The sequence below is a fragment of the Numenius arquata genome, chromosome 10 (genome assembly GCF_964106895.1).
Source record: "Numenius arquata chromosome 10, bNumArq3.hap1.1, whole genome shotgun sequence".
Taxonomy (NCBI): domain Eukaryota; kingdom Metazoa; phylum Chordata; class Aves; order Charadriiformes; family Scolopacidae; genus Numenius; species Numenius arquata.
In genome coordinates, this window is record NC_133585.1 from 36,844,113 (window position 1) to 36,864,551 (window position 20,439).

The 20,439-nt window shown below is 41.2% G+C and overlaps 1 protein-coding gene across 1 annotated transcript in view; it reads left to right on the top strand.

The window, feature by feature from the left end:
- The first annotated feature begins 16,541 nt into the window (after window positions 1-16,541).
- Window positions 16,542-20,439, top strand: part of TRPC3 (transient receptor potential cation channel subfamily C member 3) — a 42,241-nt gene continuing 38,343 nt past the window's right edge. The window contains exon 1 of the mRNA XM_074154564.1: window positions 16,542-16,765. Within this exon, the coding sequence (XP_074010665.1) occupies window positions 16,542-16,765 (224 nt within the window). The remainder of the gene's footprint in view (window positions 16,766-20,439) is intronic.

Genomic DNA, 20,439 nt, shown 5'->3' on the forward strand with positions numbered 1-20,439 from the left:
TGTTATTGCAATCACGATGCAAAAAGGAATTCCCAGAAGTGTTCCCTGGAAGAGTGCAGAGGCTGTTGATACAGCAGCAAGATGGCCAATCCAAATTCAGGGCAAAAGGAGCTGGCCAATGACCCAAATATATTTTCCTGAGCTATGAATCAATGAGAAATGAACGTTTTGGTTGTTTGAGATCAGCTCTCACACAGAATGTTTTATTTTCCTTATCCCCAGCCTGTCCTGATTTTAAATGTATGTCAAAGTTATTTTTTATCCTTGAAAATAACTGAAAATAATTTAATTTCTTATGCAGAGATAAAGATGCATGCATATTTTATATCAACTAATATTTTTTGCTTTTTGCCAATGCTTTACTTAAAGCTCATAAAACTAATGCTTTTTTCTAATAAAAAGGAAAGCCCTTGAGACCTTGTATTCCCTGTCTGCACAGAATTGCACCGATGAGGGCAAGCTTCTCATAAATCCCTGCAACCTGAAAGCTGTAGTAAACCTTAGGTTTAACTATGTTCTGGAAGAGGGGAAGCACTTGCAGGCATATGCAGCATCAAGGGATGTAGCTCTGTTTACCTACATGCCGCAAAGAAACACATTCAGAACGCAGAAGGCATCTGGCCAGGCCATTTGAGAAACAACCTCTTCAAGCAACTGTCTTGGCTTATTACCCACAATCATCTTTGTTACATCCACTTTCATAATCAGGGTTTTCAGAAATGACAAGTTTGTGCCCAAGATGTCATCACTGTGAAAAGCTACCCCTTTGCTCATCATTTTCCACCTCTCCCAAAATTTTGCATGTCCTATGACAGGGAATTTGTTATTTGTGATGGCTTATGGCTCTTCAGTGTCTTCTCTGGCTGCTGTAAAGAGAAGAAGTGATCATCTTCTCTTTACAGCTGCCAGATAGGACTGCTTTTGAAAGCAATTTCAAGCCTTTTTTTTGCCGTGGAGCAGATGATCTGGCACTAAACTTGTTACGAACTTGGATTTTGCTTAACATTTTGAGTAGTGGGTACACTATAGCAATTAATGTTCTTTTCCAGACAAGACTCAAACATACCTCTTTAGCATGCGAAGCGAGGATAAATCTTGTGCATCACAAACGACGGTCTCACAATTAAGCAAAGCTCTGTTTTGTTATCCCCATAAACTCTTGTTTATTGTATGTAAACACTGAGGGCAGAAGCACTTTCTTAATAAAAAATGGCATTTTGAAGCTAAAATCATTGGAGTGGCTCCACATGCTGTGATGTTCAGTTGAAATCTGCATCAGGGTGATTTTTTTCTGCCCGTCTGAATGCCATCCAGCTACATTATCTCTGCAGCTCTGAACAGCTACAGAATGGTAACTAGTTGTCTAGACTGAGGTTTTTGTATGTCCAGAAAAGAGGGAAAATGTTTGGAAATGTTTTCAGTTTGCAAATATATTGTATAATTTTATATTAGAAAGAAGCCACATACTGGAACAAAAACAAAGCACGTGAGGGGTCTGGTGGACATAATTGCCGCTTAAGGGTATTCAAGTCCTCTGGAGAGCTTACAAAATATTATGAAGCCAGAATTTTCATGAAATTTCCAAAATGGTCACCGTAAACTTGCTCTTATTCTCAGATTTAAGTAGACATGGCCGGCACCTTTCTGGATCTTTCAGTATTAAAAAAATAATTTGGTACATTCCATCCCGGGACTTGCCATAATGCTGTTAAACTTTCGTTTATCTGAAGCTGACAGATACCCTGCTCAGATGCAAATGTTGAACCAGATGCCATCAGCTTTTTCCTGACTTTTCTGTCAGAAGATGGTAATGTCATATGCCATCTCTTGGATATATGTTTCTTTTTCACCTTCTTCCTTGCATCCTCTACCTGTGTTTTCCTTGCTTCCTTCTCCCAGGGAAGTGTCCAAGTCTGATAGGAGTCAGAACAAATCTTACAGTAACCCTTTTGGCATCTAAAAGCTCACTTCCAGTAATGGATTTTAGTACAGCTGGTGTCTCAAAGTGCTTAATATGCCTCTAATATGCCAGTGAAAATACAGAAAAACTTAGATAAAGCTGGAAAAGCAGAAATTCTATTCTTCTGTTCTGCATGACTTCCCAATGGATGAAGTTCAAGCACCATTGGCAGTAGCTGTTTTTTCTTCATTTCTGATAGCCTTTGACATCTTTCTCTCTGTGTTTGTAAACTCTTCTCTTCTGTTTCAATTGAAAAAAAAAAATGAACTTTGACAAAAAACAAAGTTACCAAGCTGAATTGCTCCTGTTCCCAACAAGAACATATGATGCCAGCTCAGAGGCTATCAGACAGGATTGTTCTTTTAAAACCTCTGCATAAGGTTTATATATATATAGCATATAGGGAAAGGAAGGGAAGGGAAGGGAAGGGAAGGGAAGGGAAGGGAAGGGAAGGGAAGGGAAGGGAAGGGAAGGGAAGGGAAGGGAAGGGAAGGGAAGGGAAGGGAAGGGAAGGGAAGGGAAGGGAAGGGAAGGGAAGGGAAGGGAAGGGAAGGGAAGGGAAGGGAAGGGAAGGGAAGGGAGAGGAGAGGAGAGGAGAGGAGAGGAGAGGAGAGGAGAGGAGAGGAGAGGAGAGGAGAGGAGAGGAGAGGAGAGGAGAGGAGAGGAGAGGAGAGGAGAGGAGAGGAGAGGAGAGGAGAGGAGAGGAGAGGAGAGGAGAGGAGAGGAGAGGAGAGGAGAAGAGAAGAGAAGAGAAGAGAAGAGAAGAGAAGAGAAGAGAAGAGAAGAGAAGAGAAGAGAAGAGAAGAGAAGAGAAGAGAAGAGAAGAGAAGAGAAAAAAACAGTTATACACTTCTTTTAAAGAAAAAGAAAAGCACAAAGGAAAAAGGAAGTATTAAGAGTAACATACATTTTTGAGTTGTAAATTCTTTCTATCTTGCTAGAAATTAAAACATGATTGGTAATATATTAAGAAGAGAAATCAAGCTTTTGGAAAGTGAGCTCTGGACCCAAATAATTGCCTCAGTCTTTCAGTTCTGCCTTTGATTCTGTCCTTATTTCAAGGTTTTAAAATATGATTTGTTAGTAAAAAAGACCAAGGCACAATCATTGAGAAGTGGGTGTTGGCCTCTTCTCCCAAGGGAATAATGGCAGGACCAGAGTAAAGGGTCTGAAGTTGCGGCAGGGGAGGTTTAGATTGGATATTAGGAAGAATTACTTTACTGAGAGAGTGGTCAGGCACTGGAACAGCCTGCCCAGGGAGGTGGTGGAGTCGCCATCCCTGGAGGTATTTAAGAAACGTGTAAACATGGCACTTGAGGGCATGCTCTAGTGCCCGAGATTGTTGGTTTGTGCCTGTTTGTGGGAGGGGTGGGTGTGGGTGTGAACGTTTGGTTTGGTTTTGGTGTTGGTGTTCTGGGATTTTTTGGGCGTGTGGGGTTTTTTTGTTTTGTTTTGTTTGGGGTTTTTTTTGTTGGACTTGATGATCTCAAAGGTCTCATCCAACCAAAAATATTCTGTGATTCTGTGATTCTGTGATCATAAATTGTTAGCAGCTATGAATGACCTCTATTAGTTTAGTTATGACATCACATAAAATCCATGTTAAAATACAATGACCTCAGCACTTCTGTGTTTCACAAAATTCTAGAATTCTCCTATCACCATTTTGTTGCCGATACAAAGTGATATCCTCTGTCAGAGCAAGGATTTTAAATTCATTTTAGAGCTTCCCTTTCCTGACTACAATGCACCACCTGACTTTATGGACCAAATACAGGTGGCAAAATTGGAAAGCTCTTGTTACATTAACACCGGGATTTAGAATGACTGTTTGGAAGAGCCACTCCACTTCTCCACTGATAATATAAAGAAGCTGGGAAGACAGACTCTTAATTCATTTCTTAGATTAGATACCAGAAGTTAGGCAGTGCGATAGTCTCCTTTGCTCCTATTGCTGCTCACTGCAGGATGTTCACCCGAGCTCTGAAGTAATTTAATAATTATGATGTAAATGCCTTGGAGGTAGATGGATTTTAAAGGCTCTTTGCATTTACTACTGTGATAGTTTTGCAGCTTGTGCCCTGAAAAAGTGACATGCACAAATCAGCCATATGGTGCTGTGTTATTGCATGTAGTCACTAGACCACAACGATGGTGTTCAGCAGGGGACCAGCCACGGCAAGAGGTACGGTTCTACAGTAGCTTTTTAACAAAGGAGGAGGGAGAAGCAGGTAAAATACCTAACTGCTTTCAAGACAGGTCCCTGTAAATTTAGGGATAGGATTTGTAGCACTAGCTGGCAGCCAGGCAACCACACTAGATGCCCTGCCTTGCCCTTTTTCTAAGGGCACAGACCTGCCACAAAGACGACAGTGGAGAATGATGTAATTCTGAGATATTTATCTATTCCAGACCTGCCTTTGCCTGTAAAAAGGTTTAAATGTTTTTTATTTCTTAATTTTGGGGTAATTCTGATAAGAGATTTTACGGCTGGGAGCTAAGTAGGTTTGTGGCATTGTATTTGCTGAAAGATAATCAGGAGGAGAGCGATCACCGAATTGTAATTCTCGTTTCCTGAGACTATTATCTTCATTTTAGGTAGAAGTACTTCTTGTGTCACAAGACCACCACATTTCTCAGCTACACAAATCTTAACACCTTACTCGCTTTTTTACATGGCAATTTAGAAAAACAGCCTCCTCTCACATGATCTTGTTCTAGCAAAGCAAGCTAGAAATCTGACGTAGAAAATAATTCACCAACACCACTAATTCCCTTCTAGATTTCAGAACAGCTCTTTTTCTTCTCACTCAGTCTCATAATAAATTATTGTTATTCTGAGGTCATCTGTAAATTAGAGCGCAGCACTAAAAAAAGCAGGCTACATAAAATTAATAAGTTTTAACAGAAATCGGGCAACTTGTAATTTTTTAACATAGGGAAGTTCAGAAGAATTTATACATTTATTTTTAATACCAAATTTGTGTTTGGAACAATGCCCTCCGCCAGTCAGTTTTAATAGGAACACAAGATCTGCCATGCTCCATTAAGTCAATGATCCATCAAGTCCAATCTTCTCCACTCTTTTTGGCAAATGCAAGATGCTTCAAAGGAAGTCAAATTGCCCGTCATGCACTTGGCCAATTTTTCAATTTGAATAGTCCGTTGTGCAACAGCCATTCCATTCTTCATGTCCCATATGGTTACAAATGTTAAAGTAATCAAGTGGCGTGAATGACCCAATGTACCATTTTAATAATATTTAAGGCTATGTTTATGCTCTGATTAGGTCTGTTTCTCTTGAACTGTCAATTGGTTTTGTGTACAATGCTCCTCACATTAATTCTCATTACATCTCCTGTTTCTACTTTAATTCAGCAGCTGAGCAAATCGACAGTATTCACAAATTGCCACAATTTTGCATCAGTCTTTAAAAATCAGTTATGGTTTTAAATAGGCATTAGAGGATATTTCAATTAAACAGCCACTTGGTGTAACAAAACAGCGTGCACCAATCAAAGCATTACAATACTGCTCCGTTGCATTTCCTTCATTTGAATCATATTCTGTTGCTGTACTGGAGTGTCTTTTAATTTCTGAGCTGAGAAAAAGTTTCTAATTTAGATCTCGATACTTTGCAGTTTTGACCCATGCCTAACAAATGCTAATGAATTGTTGGCTAAGGGACCTGGTGTGTTGTTAGATACTAGAAACCACAGGAAGATATTTTCATTATTTCTTTTAATATAATTTGCCAATTTATTTATTTATCATTTTCTGGGCGTAACATTTTTCTTTTCTTGTTCTCTGCTGTTTTTCTTCACGATTTCATTTATTGTTTGAGGGCCTGCAATGTTTTCACCTATGTGTTTTCACATATTTTGCAATGTTTTCACCTTTCTTTTCCTCTTGCTGTCTTGCACTGTTTATAATTCAGGAATCAGGGTTTGTCAAAACATCTCAGACATGTTGGTTAGGTCCACCCTCCTACGTCAAGAGTATCTTATATTCTGGGCAACGCCCAGATACCAGAAGGCAAAGCAATAGGAGAGGACTGGAAAGTAAGGTCAGAAGCAGCACTATAGTGACTGGTACATTTTATATGTCCATTTATAGTCTAGGATTATATTGTATGTTCTGTACTGTTGTGATCCAAGGCTCTCTACCAGGGGAAAGGGGACTCAATGAGATGGTGACTGTATATCTGTATAAGAAGCAAAAGGTAAAAACTTTCCAACTTTCAAGATAAGTACATGAAAAGAGACAACAAAAGGATACTTATAAAATATATTTTTCTTCTCTTATCTAGGCTAATTTGGGTAGAGCTTCTCTTTTTCAGCACTGCATGGTAGAGAGTATCTGAGGGATCTGATAGCTCTAAGGGACCATAGGAGACAACAAATATAAGAATATAATACAAGGGGGAAGAAAAGGTAGAGGAGACAAATGGAAGAAAAAGTTTACATAACACATGGAATTTTGAGGGGCCTGCTAAGAGGGCCTGAAATCCAGTAAAACAATATGTCAGTGCAGCAAAGACTGATCCAAAATGCCCAGGTAACATGTCTCTTAACATCTCCTCCCCCAGTTTCAAACAGAATCCATGGCAGTGACAGGTATCCTCTGCCAGGGCTTTGCTGCTGAACTGGCTCCAAATGCCTCAGCGAGAACTACTAATCGCTGTTGCTCCTCTGTGTGAGGATGGCAGCGCAGGGGACAAGAGGAAAGATGGATAAAGTAACAGCAAGCTTTCTCTGCCTTGGTACACAAAACTTTCCACTTATTTTAATTCATGGGATGAAGAGTCAGGTTTAACATCTATTTGTCATATGGATCTTTCTGTTCTGCAAAAGTCAAGGACAACCTGGTACTCTTTATCTGGATTTGTAGTTTCCACAAAACTGGATGCTGACTATTTAATTGGTTCAGCATAATCAGACAATGGGGAATCTAATAGGGCTTCAGGTAGACACTGTTAAGGAAAGTGTCTAGCAGTCCTTTCATGATCTGATGAACTCTGTTGTACCAGTTGTGGGGGTGTCATGGGGAGAAAAGGACAAAAATGCCGATACACTCATGCTTGCTTCCTTCCTTTCCATCTCAATATCTACATTATTTCTATGGTGATGTTTTCTTTGAAGATGATCAAAATGAACTGTTCCTCCTTCCCAAAATCTTTTTCATTTTCTCCTATCTCACTGGTTTATGAGAAGTCAGTGTACCATTGTTGGCCTTTTTAGAACTTTGCTTGTGTTCACAATCATTTTCACCTTCTCCTTTTTATAATGCAAATGTATGTAATTGGGTGCCTTTTATCTGATACAAGGGTCTTCATTGCAAAGTGTCAACAAGGAAGAGCAGAGGAGTCAAGATATATTTCTGTCACTCATGTATGACAGAGACACCATTTCTATCAGATAGTCATATACTCATGTGCCATCAATCCTTTCCCTTTCTGAGTGTCAGACAGAACGGGTAACACAGCAGATTCACTCTTGCTAAAAGGTTTGCCGAAATCATACTGAATTATGCTAAGCGCTGTCTGAATCTGAAAATGGACTGTTCAAAAATGGACAAAGCTAGTAGCCTATTTTAAAATGAAAGTGCCTCAACTGTTAAGAAATTAAAGGGTTCCCCTTTGACGGCTGATGATATAATTTCAAAAATATAAAGTTTGAGTGTGTGAGGCCCTTGAAATTTTATCTAATACTGCAGATTAGTTATTTTTTGAGGATTACATATGTTAAAGAGATTTTATTAATTTCAGAATTCAATTTTGGCCACATTTTTATTTTTGCAATTTTTTAAAATACTCCTGCATGTCTTTTAACATGCTGCTTTTACAGGCAGGATGTATATTTACACATGTGTTTTTAACAAGCCCTTGAATAATCTTTGGATCTCTTCAAATGAATTCCATAGATTTCACATGATGCCGACATGTAAGTCCACAATGTGCAGATTCCTAATTTTCCAAAATCTCTGACTTGCCAGGCATATATTTCTGTCGACAGCTATTTCACCTTATAAGCAAACCATTTGTATCACTTTTTCCTTACAGACTAACTTTGATGCTCAGTATTCCAATTTTTCAGTGTTTACCTCTTGATATTAAGATGAAACTTTATTCGAGCTCTCTATTGGTATCAAATCCCTGTGGATTTTTTCCCCTGAATCTAGAAGCCTGGAGGAATGGGGGCATTTCTAGACAAAGACTTCATTGTTGCAGGCAGTTTCCACACAGCAGCTGTGGTAATGTAATGAAAAATATTGGGGGAGATGGAAATACCTCTATTATGGACGTATAAATGCTTTCTGCATGAAAGACATTTCCTTACGTCTGTCTGTCACGTTACCGCAAAATAGTTTGCCTCCTACTGCTCTTCTGCTGAATAAGCATCTCTGGTCTCATTTTCTGAGTTTTAATGTAGCAACTGTAGTTGCTGTTTACTCCTAAAAACCAGGACATGGGTGTTTTAAAAATTAATGCAATCTATGAGGGTCTCCTGAGATTTACTTTTTCTCCTTAATTTGTCTGAGGTACCAGTCCACTTGGATTTGGCTGTATTCTGAAACCCTGGGAAAATTTCTTCCAGCTTTTAATGAATGTGGGTTACTGTTTTTTTTTAAAAGCCAAATACGAAATTCACACTCTGCTGAAAGTGGCTATAAAATTTCCATTCACCTGAACTCACCAAAAAAGTGACAAAATCCTTCAAGGTTTTTGCTTTCCTGAAGTCAGAAAAGGAAGTCGGAAATCTGACCTCCATACCTCTGTGTCAGCACCTGGTAACACACGCCAGGTACCAGAGGGACTGCTGAAAGACAACACTGCTGAGGTTCTGTAACCTTAATTTCACCTCTACAACCACCTTCCTCCCCTGAACACACATTAATTGAATGGGCATCCACCTCTTACTGACAATAGTAGAGTTATTCCAGTTCTCATGGCAAAAGATATTGCATCTTCGTTATGTTTTAAATTGGCTTCAGGGAATAAGTACTATCATGTCTCCCTTTTTCCACACTTCCCCATTTTCCCTGTCAGTGACTTCCAAGATTGTTAGTAGTAAGTGTAGTCTCTTCTCACAGAAATATCCTGTTTGTTTTTTATTTTCTTTCTGTTATTGAGAACCTCTCAACTGCTAGAAACTTAGGCATTTCCTCGTTCCCGTTTCTGAAAAGTGGCTTTTCTTACACACAAGGCAGGAAAACTGTAACAAAAGTATATATGGGAATTTTTTTCATTTCATGACACAGAATATGCATATGGGATCCCCAACACCTGAATTTGGCAGGAGTTAAAGGCATTGTGTGCTATGCAAAAACAGGCTCTTGGCATCTTGTGGCTGCTTTAATCAGACAAGTATATAGCTTTGCTGTGTCTCTTATATCGATTTTGATTCATTCCTAATGGATGTCCCTGAGTGCATCTTATTTCAGAGATAAGATGTGGCCTCTTCATAAGAAGTTTACTAGCAAGTGGTAATAAACTCGTTGCCAGTATTACCTCCTGGTCCCTTGAGAATGATGATACTCAAAGTGTTCAGTGTTCCACTGTGCACTGAACCACAAAACATTTGAAGGGTAAGAATAAATTGGTAGAGCTGGAAACATGATTTTTGCCATACCAGATACTGAGCCATTTTTTCACTTGGCCACACATGACTTGGGAGCTCTGCAGGAGGATGTACTCCCACTCACACCATAGCTACACTGCTTAGCAGGATCTAACCGTTCTATGATTCTATGATCTTTTAATCTCCTCCCCTTGTAGTTGCCCATTCCTCCAATAAAGCAAAGAAGCGGTTTTGGATGACCCACTGAGTTGCTGTCACTCAAATAGTTAGCACCTGTGGTGGAGTGTTATCACCTATTCCACAGCAGCCCACGGAAGGAAAGATTACATTTTCAATCAACACGGTCCGCTGTGGTACTTGCTCCTCTTCCAACAAGAGGGATTTAATGCTTTGAGGTACGGCAAGTAGTTAGTACCAGAGGGTATCTATCCAAGGGTTCTGATGCAATTTAAGAAGATTAGGCTCTGAACTATGACAGAATCAGGTAATCTTTCAGTCAAAATCACCAGACATCCTGGACAACGGAGCTTTGAATGGTGCAAACCAGGATGAAGGATCTTCTCTCCGCAGGGAGCTGTGCTTGTCACTCAGATCTGCCTTTTATAATGGTAAGATGCTGTTTAAATTTCATTCTGCTAAGGTGTCACAAGGGAGAATGTGTCCACAAATTAAAATATATTACAATATCAATTCACAAAACTGTGAAAAATCCACTTGCTTCTGAGTTTAAAAATCATTGTGAACTGTTTTAATTCATCACATGACCCGTTTGTTTCTTGCTATTACGACCCCACCGTGATCCCCTATTCTGATCCCCACAGTGACTCAAATCCTGCTCCCCCAATTCGAAAAAGATCACACTGTGTCCAAATATACTCAGACTTAATCACTTGCACAGGACCAAAATCATTGGTAATTCGCTAAAATAAAAGCTACTCTGCACTCCATACATCCATTGCAACTCTCAGTCTCATTAGTTGAAACACTGAATACATCCACGCGATAAATTTTTCCATCATCCAGCAATGGGACAGTAGGGCACATCACATTCATACACCCATATTTGAAGTGTTGTCAAAAGAAAACTTAGCTGTTAAAGATGTTGTCTTGTGACAATAAATTTACTTATGACATGTTTGCCAGCACTCAGCAATAGGTTAAGATTCATATTTACATTTTCAAGGAGTACTGACTGACACAGTGTCAGGGAAACTAATTTAAGGAAGAAAATCCAGCCTTATATATAAATGATAAGTATAGCAAATCTTTTGAAAATATACTTTTTAAAGTTTATAAGCTACATACAGTCCTCAGGGCAATGTACAGATAAGGGAATTGATTCGGTAGTCCCTTTCCTAGTAGCACTTCTGTTAACTTCTGATTTCTACTAGTGTGAGTGAAAAGAGAGGAATAAAACTTAATTGGCAAATCCTGTGGATTTGTTCAAAAGTGTGCAAAGACACTGGATTTGTTTCAAGAGGTATCTCGCTTGCGTTAGAAAAAAAGAAAGTAACAGGTGCTAATATGTAAATGTACACACAGTTGCCACTTAATGCCAAAAAAAAAAAAGAAAAGAGTATTTGTCCATTTTGTCTAGACAGACATTTTGCAGACCTTTGAAAATGTAGCTAGTATCATCTAATGGTTTTACTGGCAGGAGACTTCAGTAGCCTTTTAATATCATAAAGTAGACCACATAATACAACTGCAACACACAGCTCTGAAGGCCTGGTTTCCAGTAGGTGATCTGACAATATTTCATACCTGCTCACTTTGCATGGGCCTGAATGGCTGCACAGTGTGCATGGAACTACAGGCTCCAGTCTCAGGAATTTATCTTTTCATCTCATTTAAGAGCCTTAAACCATAATATTAGCTCTGAGGCTGAGATCTGCTTACAGATCAGTGACATCACATCATTCCCTTTTTCTTCATGCTGATTAACCTGTTTAGACTTTCATAGAAGTCCTTGATGTAGGAACTAAATGTCCTTGAAAACACTGGGTTCTTGGCAAGTAGGCAAATTCCCAGTATGAGGCAAAGGCAGCCAATTTTGCTTTCATTACACTGTTGCTATTCCCACCAACTTCCCAATTTTCATGAAAGTAGTACACACACACGTTAGAGAAGGGTTCAGTGTACTGCACGACCTGGATTCTATTTCTAGCATTACCAGGAGTGTCCTTTTGCCTCTCTTCACCCGTCACTTCAAGCAAATAAAAAACAGGTTTGTATCTTGAGAGAAGATACTCTTACTTTTTTATAAAGCAGGAAAATAATCATTTGTCATATGACATACAAGGTTGTTCTGCAAGGGTAATTTTTACTAGAAGTTTCTTGGATCTTGCTGACTCTTAAATCTAAATCATTTAGTTTCAACAAGAAGGTCTTAGTGTCAACAATCCAATTTTCAACAGGCAGGTTAGATTTATTTTCAAATTAACACTGTTGAAAGGTACCCCTCAGAGAAATTCTGGTAAGAGAAAAACCCTGAGCATATTCATTAAATGACCTCTTTCCCCATCACTTGTCACAGTCTTACCGATTTGCATATCTACTCTGTTAGGTGCCTCATAGATCTGGAAGGTATTACTGCTGTGCCAGTTCTGTCTAAGAATCTCAATGTATTTCCTGGTATTTCTGTAAACGGAATGCCAGCTGTGCTATCTGTTTTCGTATTTCAGATCTTTACTCCATTCATTTGCTTAAGTTAAAGACGCTGAGAAAAAACAGGAAAGAGAAATATGGAACTCATGTTTTTGACAATATTTCAAGGAAATGTATTGCTGTGGGTTCTTTAGACACCTTATTTCAATTTAGAAAAAGCTATTTTGTGAACATTCCCTTCCAGCTGGAGAATACTGCCAATAGAAATTTTAAAATCTGAATCCCGTATTTTTCATAATTTTGAGGAGGACAGAAAAATTCCATCAGAGAGTAGTTGATCCATAAAAACAAGCCCCCGTTCCAATCAAATTCCATCCTGTCTTGATCAAGCCAGTCCAGTGAAAGGCATGAGGGATTGTATTCTGGCTGCAATTCCAACTCGAACATGAAATACTTACGGCATTAAATCCATGTCCTAAAAAACAAGAGCATGAAGAATAATCTAGCACCTCCAGTAATGTAATACCGTATCTGCTATGTTTCACTATTTGCCGTAAATCTTTCAGGCTTTTCTGTTCAGTCTCTGTCCTAATAGTGGTATACCTTTCATTATTTTACTCCTGTCTAAGCAACTTCCAGGAAGCAGTTTGCTAAATTAAAATGACGTCACTTCAAAACCCTGTAAATTCAAACCAGTGTTCACAAAATGTACTAGATCGGCAGCCTTTGACCGTGAAGTCTTTAACCAGCTGGAACAACAGACAGCACAAAGTTCCCTGTATTCTTCTGCCTGGTATTTCAAATCTACTCATCCTTTCTCACTCACTTCTGCGGTTTGGCTATGTTGACATCCATCTGATACACTGATAACAAATATTTTTGAGAAGACTAGTGATGTAAATGCACTACTGGCATTATTAACGTTTTCAAATATGTGTAAATGACTCATGAAGAGAAATCACTTTTCGAGAACGTTCGGCCGCACCCAGGATCTTGAAGGTACTATTTCAATACTATTAGGTTTCTCTCTTGTTCTGGTGTTTCACAAGTGTAGTTTCATGCATTTTACTTGTTTGAATGCAGCACTTTGGAGCCTCAACCGTATCACCAAGACACAGCAATGATTTTTAAATTCTTACTGTCAGGTAAGACAATGATGGCTGAAGTTTAATCAGACAAGGATTCTCATATCCCTGTTCCAATACTGTTTTCTGGTAGCAGCCTAATACTTCAAACTGTGGTAAATTTTCTATACATAATTTTATTGTGACTGAGATTGTTTCTCTGCACACTTCAGTTGGAAATACAAAATATTTCTAAGACTGTAACCACACAAAGTACATTTGAGATTTGTAATGGATTCTTGTGTTGCCATCCTGGCTGTTTTTCAGGTAGGATCTCTTTCAAATAAACAAAGGGGAAAATTTCTCCACTATTATTGTGCTGTAGGGCTCAAATGCAAGCAAGCGCTGGCCAAAATTGACCAGAAAGCAAGTAAAGCAGGAAGGGCAGGATGAAGAAAACCACTTAATCTAAATGCACATTAGGAACCATGTATTTCGGCTTGGTGGGTTTGTAACAGTATGGTGAGAAACAGAAAAGGATTTGGTCAATTTTTCTTACATTAGCCTTTTTCTTCAGTATCAAGAAGGAATGCTCACTTCCCTGAAAAATTTTACTGGCATTTGCTTTCTGACATAGGCAGTGAGGGGAATCAGATGTGTCCAAAGTCCATGTTGCAGGGGTATTGCCTAGTAGAAAAAGTGGCCTTCTACACAGTGCTTATAGTGCTATACCATGACTTTATTAAGGTGGTTTTTTGCCACTGTCTCCCATGCAATTCTCAGAAGCAAACTAAAGAAACAGTTTAGGTGACAGTTCTTCTATATAGTATTGTAATTACTTGGAGAGTTATCGTCATTTTACCCCTCGAAACAGAGGGAAGTATCTTGAAGGTTTCTGCAAGGATGATGTCCAATTCAAGTATTATCAGTATTATCAGACTTGGATAACTGAACAGATAGTAGTCATTAACCTTTCATTGTAGAAACAGCAAACCAATCTCTGTGTAGGCAATACTCAAATCATGAAAAACACAGCCCATAGAACACATAATTCAAATCAGTGACAAGAAGCACAACAGAGAAAGCAAGAATGTGACTTTCTTAAAACTAAGAACCAATATGAAACCCCTCTTTTACCTATTTCTGAAAGGAAACTAAACCATGATTTGTGGAAGCCTTGCTCTGAGCATACATTTGGGAAGCAAGAGCATTTCTCATTTACTTTCAGCTTTTACGTTTTGTTCTCAAGGGAAATTCTAGAGGCAATACAAAGTCCATTTCTGTAGCCCACTGTAATAACAGAGGGTTTTTTTGAAGAAGGAATACAATATGGGGCAGTATTTTTTATTTTTTTTTAAGTCAAAGAGACCCTGCAAGCATACAAGGTTTGATGCAAAGAGATTGTTGCATGGCTATGCTCTAAAACATGCTCTAAAACATGCTCTAACACCGATACAGTGTGTATAATTAGGTTAGACGCCTAGACTGTCCTAAACGAATAACCTCAAGTACTTCAAAGTTAGAGTATCTACTCTATATATTAGTTTCTTAGAGAGCAAAATTTGCTCTACCATCTATGTAATTTCACTGAAGCTCAGTGGATTTTCGCATGTGACGAAAGACGTAAAAAACCACTTCCCTGAATAGTTCAAGATGCAAACTAATTAAACTGACGAAAACAAAACACAATTCTTTCTTCAAAGCTGTAGCTGAGCAAATTATCTCTGTGAAACTCTTGGCTGGCGTTTCCTGTGCTTCATGAGTATGAATTCTGTACGTATGGAAAACAACAAAGGCAAAAACCATAGCTGATACTGAGAACAGTGTAGTCTGAGCTAACGAGTGTTTTATACTAAGAGACTACTTACTGATGCTTGGCAGGGAGAATTCTAAGCAGTCATACTTGGATTTAAAGTCCACTTTCTCTGAAGTAACTGGAAAGCTTATGTGAATTTCAATTTCAGTAGGACCTACGTTTTTGAATACAAATTCATGTAAAGCTATACTGATTGCCACATAATGCTTTGAGAAAGTTTAAAGCAAGAGGAAAATGGCATCTCAGCAGTACATGGCAAAAGGAATTGCTTTATTATATATACAAATTGACACACGTAGTCTCTGTATACCTACTGTTCTGCATACTCCGAGTATAAAAACACATGTACTCTGCCTCAATTTTAATGAGGTTGCAGTTCTGTCATAGAATAATTTTCCCTATGGCATAATACATCGAAAATCTTGTAATAGTGAAAGAGGCAATATGTAGCCATACAGCAAGCGTCTTTATGATTGGTATCTATAGCGTGTAATTAGCTCTGATTACATGCAACGGGTGTCTTAACATCCTCCCACTGTTTTTTAGTTTGACACAACGCAGAATTAAACCAGTCAAGTCTCAGGCAGCGACATCTGGAAGACTTTGGAAATCCCGACTCGCTTTCACCATCGGTAAGTCGGTCACAGAGAGCCCCTTTCCCCCTGAAAATTTTAACTTCAACCTGACTCTAGCCGCTATTTCTCACAATAACGACCGAGTTTTACGTGCGGATTTGGCCGGGCCGTGCACCGCTTTTGGGCCATTTTGCAGGAAACTACCTTTGCCGGGGCGGCCCCTCCGCCTCACGCCGTTACTGCTCGAGCACTCCGGCCTCCTCCGGGGCTCGTACCGCCGGCGGGCACCGCTGACAGGCCTCGCTACCGTCCGTGCAGGCCGGCGGGCACCTCCGAAGGACTCCCCACAGTAGCGGCCCTGCCCCTACCCGCAGGCCAGGCGTGCCGGCAGCAGGTTTTACCTCAGGGCGGGCGGCGGAGGGACACTTGTAACTACCCTGTGGCGGCGGCGCCGGCGCCTCCCCCTCACACCCCGCCCTGGGCCCAGCCGGCCGTTGGGCGGGCGGAGGTGGCGGGGCGGGGGGGGTGAGAGGCGTCCCCTCCTCTCCGGAGCGCCCGCTGCGGTGCGCGGCTGCTCGTCTCCGCGGCGGCTCGCCCCTCTGCCTCAGTTACGATGCTGTCCTAGCGAGGGATGATGACAGGGAGAGGAGAGGGGCAGAGCCGCCGCCGGGAGCCCTGTCTCTTCCTCGTCTCCCCGGCACTTGCCGGCACCGCATCGCGCCGCCTTCCTGACGGGCGGCAGGAGGAGAGGGCGGAGGGGCGGCGGTGGTTTTATGGTGAGGGTTTTGTCCTCTCCAGGTGCTCTGTCCCCCGCCGGGCAGGGCTTTCCTCCTCCTCCTCCTCCTCCCGCCTCCTTCCCCGCCACACACGCTGCCGGACGAGGCCGGCCGGGAGCGGGAACAGCCTGCACCGCCGCCGCCGCCTGAGGGGACCCTGACCATGTCGAGCAAGAGCAGGAAGACCAAGGAGCAGGGGAGAGTGACCTTCCCCCCGCAGCAGGAGGAGGAGGAGGAGGGGGCAGAGGAAGAGGAGCAGCAGCGCCGGCGCCGCGGCTGGAGAGGCATCAATGGGGGGCCGGAGCCCCCTCCGCCACCTCAGAGAGCCGTGAAAACCCTCCGGGAGCCCTACGGCTACTACCCGCCCCCCCCTTTCGCCAGCACCATGTAAGTCGGGCCCCGGGGGTGGGTTAAAGGGTGCCGGACGGCAGCTTCCCCGGAGGAGCCTCGGGGGGCACCGTCCGCCCTGTCCCCCCGGCAAGTTGTCCCCCGGCCGGGCATCCAGCGGGGGTGACGGGTGCCAGGAGGGGGAGACGGGCCCGGGTTACAATGGCTGAGGTGCGGAGACTTGGGAGAAAGTGCCGTGAGGGGACGGTCCGGTCCCCACCTGCCCCCGGCTCCCTCCTCCCCAGCCCCTCGGCTTTGCAGCTTCAGGAGGCAGGCAGGGGTGCTGGGGCATAAGAGATTTCATCTCTTTCTTTCTTTTTTTTCCTATTTTTCCCTGGCTAGTAGCATAGCTGCCGAGAAAACCTAACTATTGGCTCAGCTAAGCTTCAGAGACCCCACTGCACCCTTCAGTACGAGCAGCGCTAATGCATCTCTCTTTATTTATTTTTTTTTTTTTTTTAATTTAGGCTGTGATAAAACTAGGCTCCCCACAGAAATCTAGGACACCTGTGCGGAAAAACATCAGTTCTTGAGATGCGTCTTACCCTGTTTGATGTTGTCTTCAGAAATTTCAGTTTATTTTTGTTTCAGATTTAATCATATATACATATAAATACTGACCATGACTAGACTCACTGCAAGAGAAATAAATTCAGTTTTACTAATAGGGTTGTTAACTTTCTTTTCTCTGACTTCCCAAATGTAGGTTGTCCATGAATTATTCACTTATTTTTATAGCACGCTCCAGTTTAGGTAGACTCATCTCTGAGGATTGCTTGAGTATTTTATACTTTCAGGACAATATTTAGTTCTTAATTAAATATTTTAATTACCAGATTACAAACATTTTATTTTGAGTTTTAAGATAACATATTCAGCATTTATAGAAGCCTTAATTAAAATCGCCCTAGAGAACAACTGTAAAGTACAGAAATAGTTAGAGTAGACTTAGAATGGGATAAGCACAAATAAAAGTGTTTTTTACCATCCCTGTGCAGAAGTTCTTCACAAATACGCTGTACCCAGCAATCCAGACTTCAAATGCAGGAGTCTTTCTCATATCTTTAGCTGTCTGAAAGTTAGTTGTGCATAAATTGTTTGTCTAGGCTCCCTCTGTAGTTGATGGGATGAGGCAGGAAATAGCAATGGGCAAGCCAGTGTAGTCATTTATCTTCTTTCTTGAGGTGCCTGTCTTTCTCCATTCACCATAAAAAGAGCCTAGAGGATTAGTTTAGACTCGGACACTTTATTTTTAGACAGTTGAAGTTAGCTCAGATGAATTGTAAGCTATGAGTCCTAAATTTCTCAACCCCTTTTAGGTTAATGACCTCCTAGAACTGTTGGCATATTCTTTTCTTTAAGAAATGGGTATTATGCCACCTGGAACTAAGACTAGAGTTCAGTTTGCACAGCTATAGGCATTTGAGCCTTCAGTAAGCTCCGTCTGTTGGAATTGCTTCCCAGTATGTAATTCTTGTGATCCTGTCCCGGGAGTCTGTGACAGCAGAGATTGCGAGCTGCTGCCCAGTGGACTGAGAAAAGGGCTGACATTAATCAGTGTAATAGGAGTGTATTGAACTGACAGGGGATAGAGGCAAAAGACCCATGTTTCCCCTGTTATGTGCCCTTGGCATAGCAGTGGGATTTTTCTTCTGGAGTAACATTTTGTGTTCGGTGCTAATGCCTAAAATCAGTGTATGTTAATGAAATGAGTATCAGTTAGCTCATAATGCGCTTAGATTGACACGTGTAAGGCTTTAGTGTGTACAAAGTGAGTATGAAAATCCTTGACTGGAGGAATTTGTAGTCTAAATATTCAGTACTGACAAACCGTGCAAGGGGAAAGAGGCAAGAAGATGTGAAGTAGTTTGCACAAGAAGATGCACTCAGCTGGTATTTGAAATGTCTTCACTCTGAAAGCTGGAACCTGTGCGAGGTGCCTGTCAGTGTACAGCTGGCTCCCTCCCATGCCACATACTGCTGGAAAAAGTAATTAACCTCAGTTTCCCACTAAGATTGCAGAGTGGATGTAATACTTGTTTCACAAGGTACTATATGTCCCAGTGGGGAAAAATGTGGACAAAACCTGTAAATTAAATGTTGTAGACGTTGGATGCCTGATTTCCTGAGTCTCTCTGAAAATCTTAGTTTAGTTTCCTGGACTGGCAGAACACAAATAAAGGTCTGAGTGTAAAAGAACTTTAAATTTCTTTGTTGCTGCAGGCCTGCTAACTTGATTCTTTCCTGGTGAGATGTTTGCCTTTTTCTGTGTGTGTACAGATGCACTCCTGTCATCAAAATACAGTTCTCTTTTCCCCCCAGGAATTCAGAAGGTTGGTATTTTCTGTTGAGGAATTAGTGAAGAGTAATGGTAGGAAAAAGCTCTGCATAATTTGTGGGGTGGGAGAGGAGGGAACAAACTAAGTGTGTGTACACCTCCTAATATCTCATTGTGTTTTGTTCCGTTTTTTGACTAAGTCTTTCCAGTTCGGAGCCAGAACTTCTGTGAGCTGACATGAGGGCATTTTGGATGATGGATTGTGTCCTTTCAGACCAGTGGGAGAGTATAGACCCGAGTCAGATCGTGCAGCTGGTCTGATTTATGTTCTGCTGTTCAGCTGAATTAGCCTCCCTCTTCTGGAAAGCCCAGGCAGTAGTTCACAGCAGCGAGAAGGAAGCTTTCATTTAATACATTTTGCATTTGGTGTGGGGATTCCTAAATTGTGTGGAACACACGCAAACTTCCATGCAAACGTATAGGAACGTGACACTATTTTTATTGGTGAAGAAACAAATTTACCAGCAGCTTCTTCTGGCATGCAGCTGTAGCGGAGCTTGGAGGGGTGGCAAAGCCCTCCTTTGGGAGAGGCAGTGAGGCTGGGGGAATTGCCCCTCTAAGACTGCCCGTGGTCCTGCACACAGCCAGGAGCTGCTACCTCACACGGAACAACAGTCTTTTCCTGTCATGGTAACAAAGCAAACATTTGAGATCGCTTAGTTTAAGAGATCTTGGGAGTCATGAGCTAAAATGCTGCTCATATGTATGTGCATGTCTGAGCACTTACTTTCAGGAGTAAGTTCTTTAATTCTAAAACTGGGACCTCAGAGGTTACTTTTGGCAGAACAAAAGGCACAATCCACGTCTCCTGCGCAGCTGACTTTGGTGCTGTTGCTTTTAAATGTGCATGCGTATCGGTGTTTCCGTGATGCACTTATCTGAGCTGTCTATAATCGCTGGACTCCATTTCCTTTTCAGGGCTAGAATAGAATCAAGATCACTAATGTTGTCCTGCAGTTTAGCAGTGGGGTAAACTGCTTGTAAATCGTTGATGCCATCTTTTATTGCATTTAATAGTCCAGGGAGAATAACAGTCTGTTCTTCACTAGAAATGTTAGAAAATGGCTTTACGGATCTGGGAAGGCCCCGAATGAAACTTCCGTTTCTCTAACTTCTCTCTGTTTTTTTTCTAAATAGCTTACACGGTTTGCAGTGTTAAAAAATAGACTTGGAAACAACATTATAAATCTTTTGAACTGCTGTTGATGAGATAATGAAAGAACACAAGGAATTCTCTGGTCAACTGTTTGTCCGATGTTTCTGTCCTTCTGCTACAGTTCTGAAAGTTTGAATGTGAAAAGGGATGGGTAGGCTGACAGAGTAGAAATCTGTAATT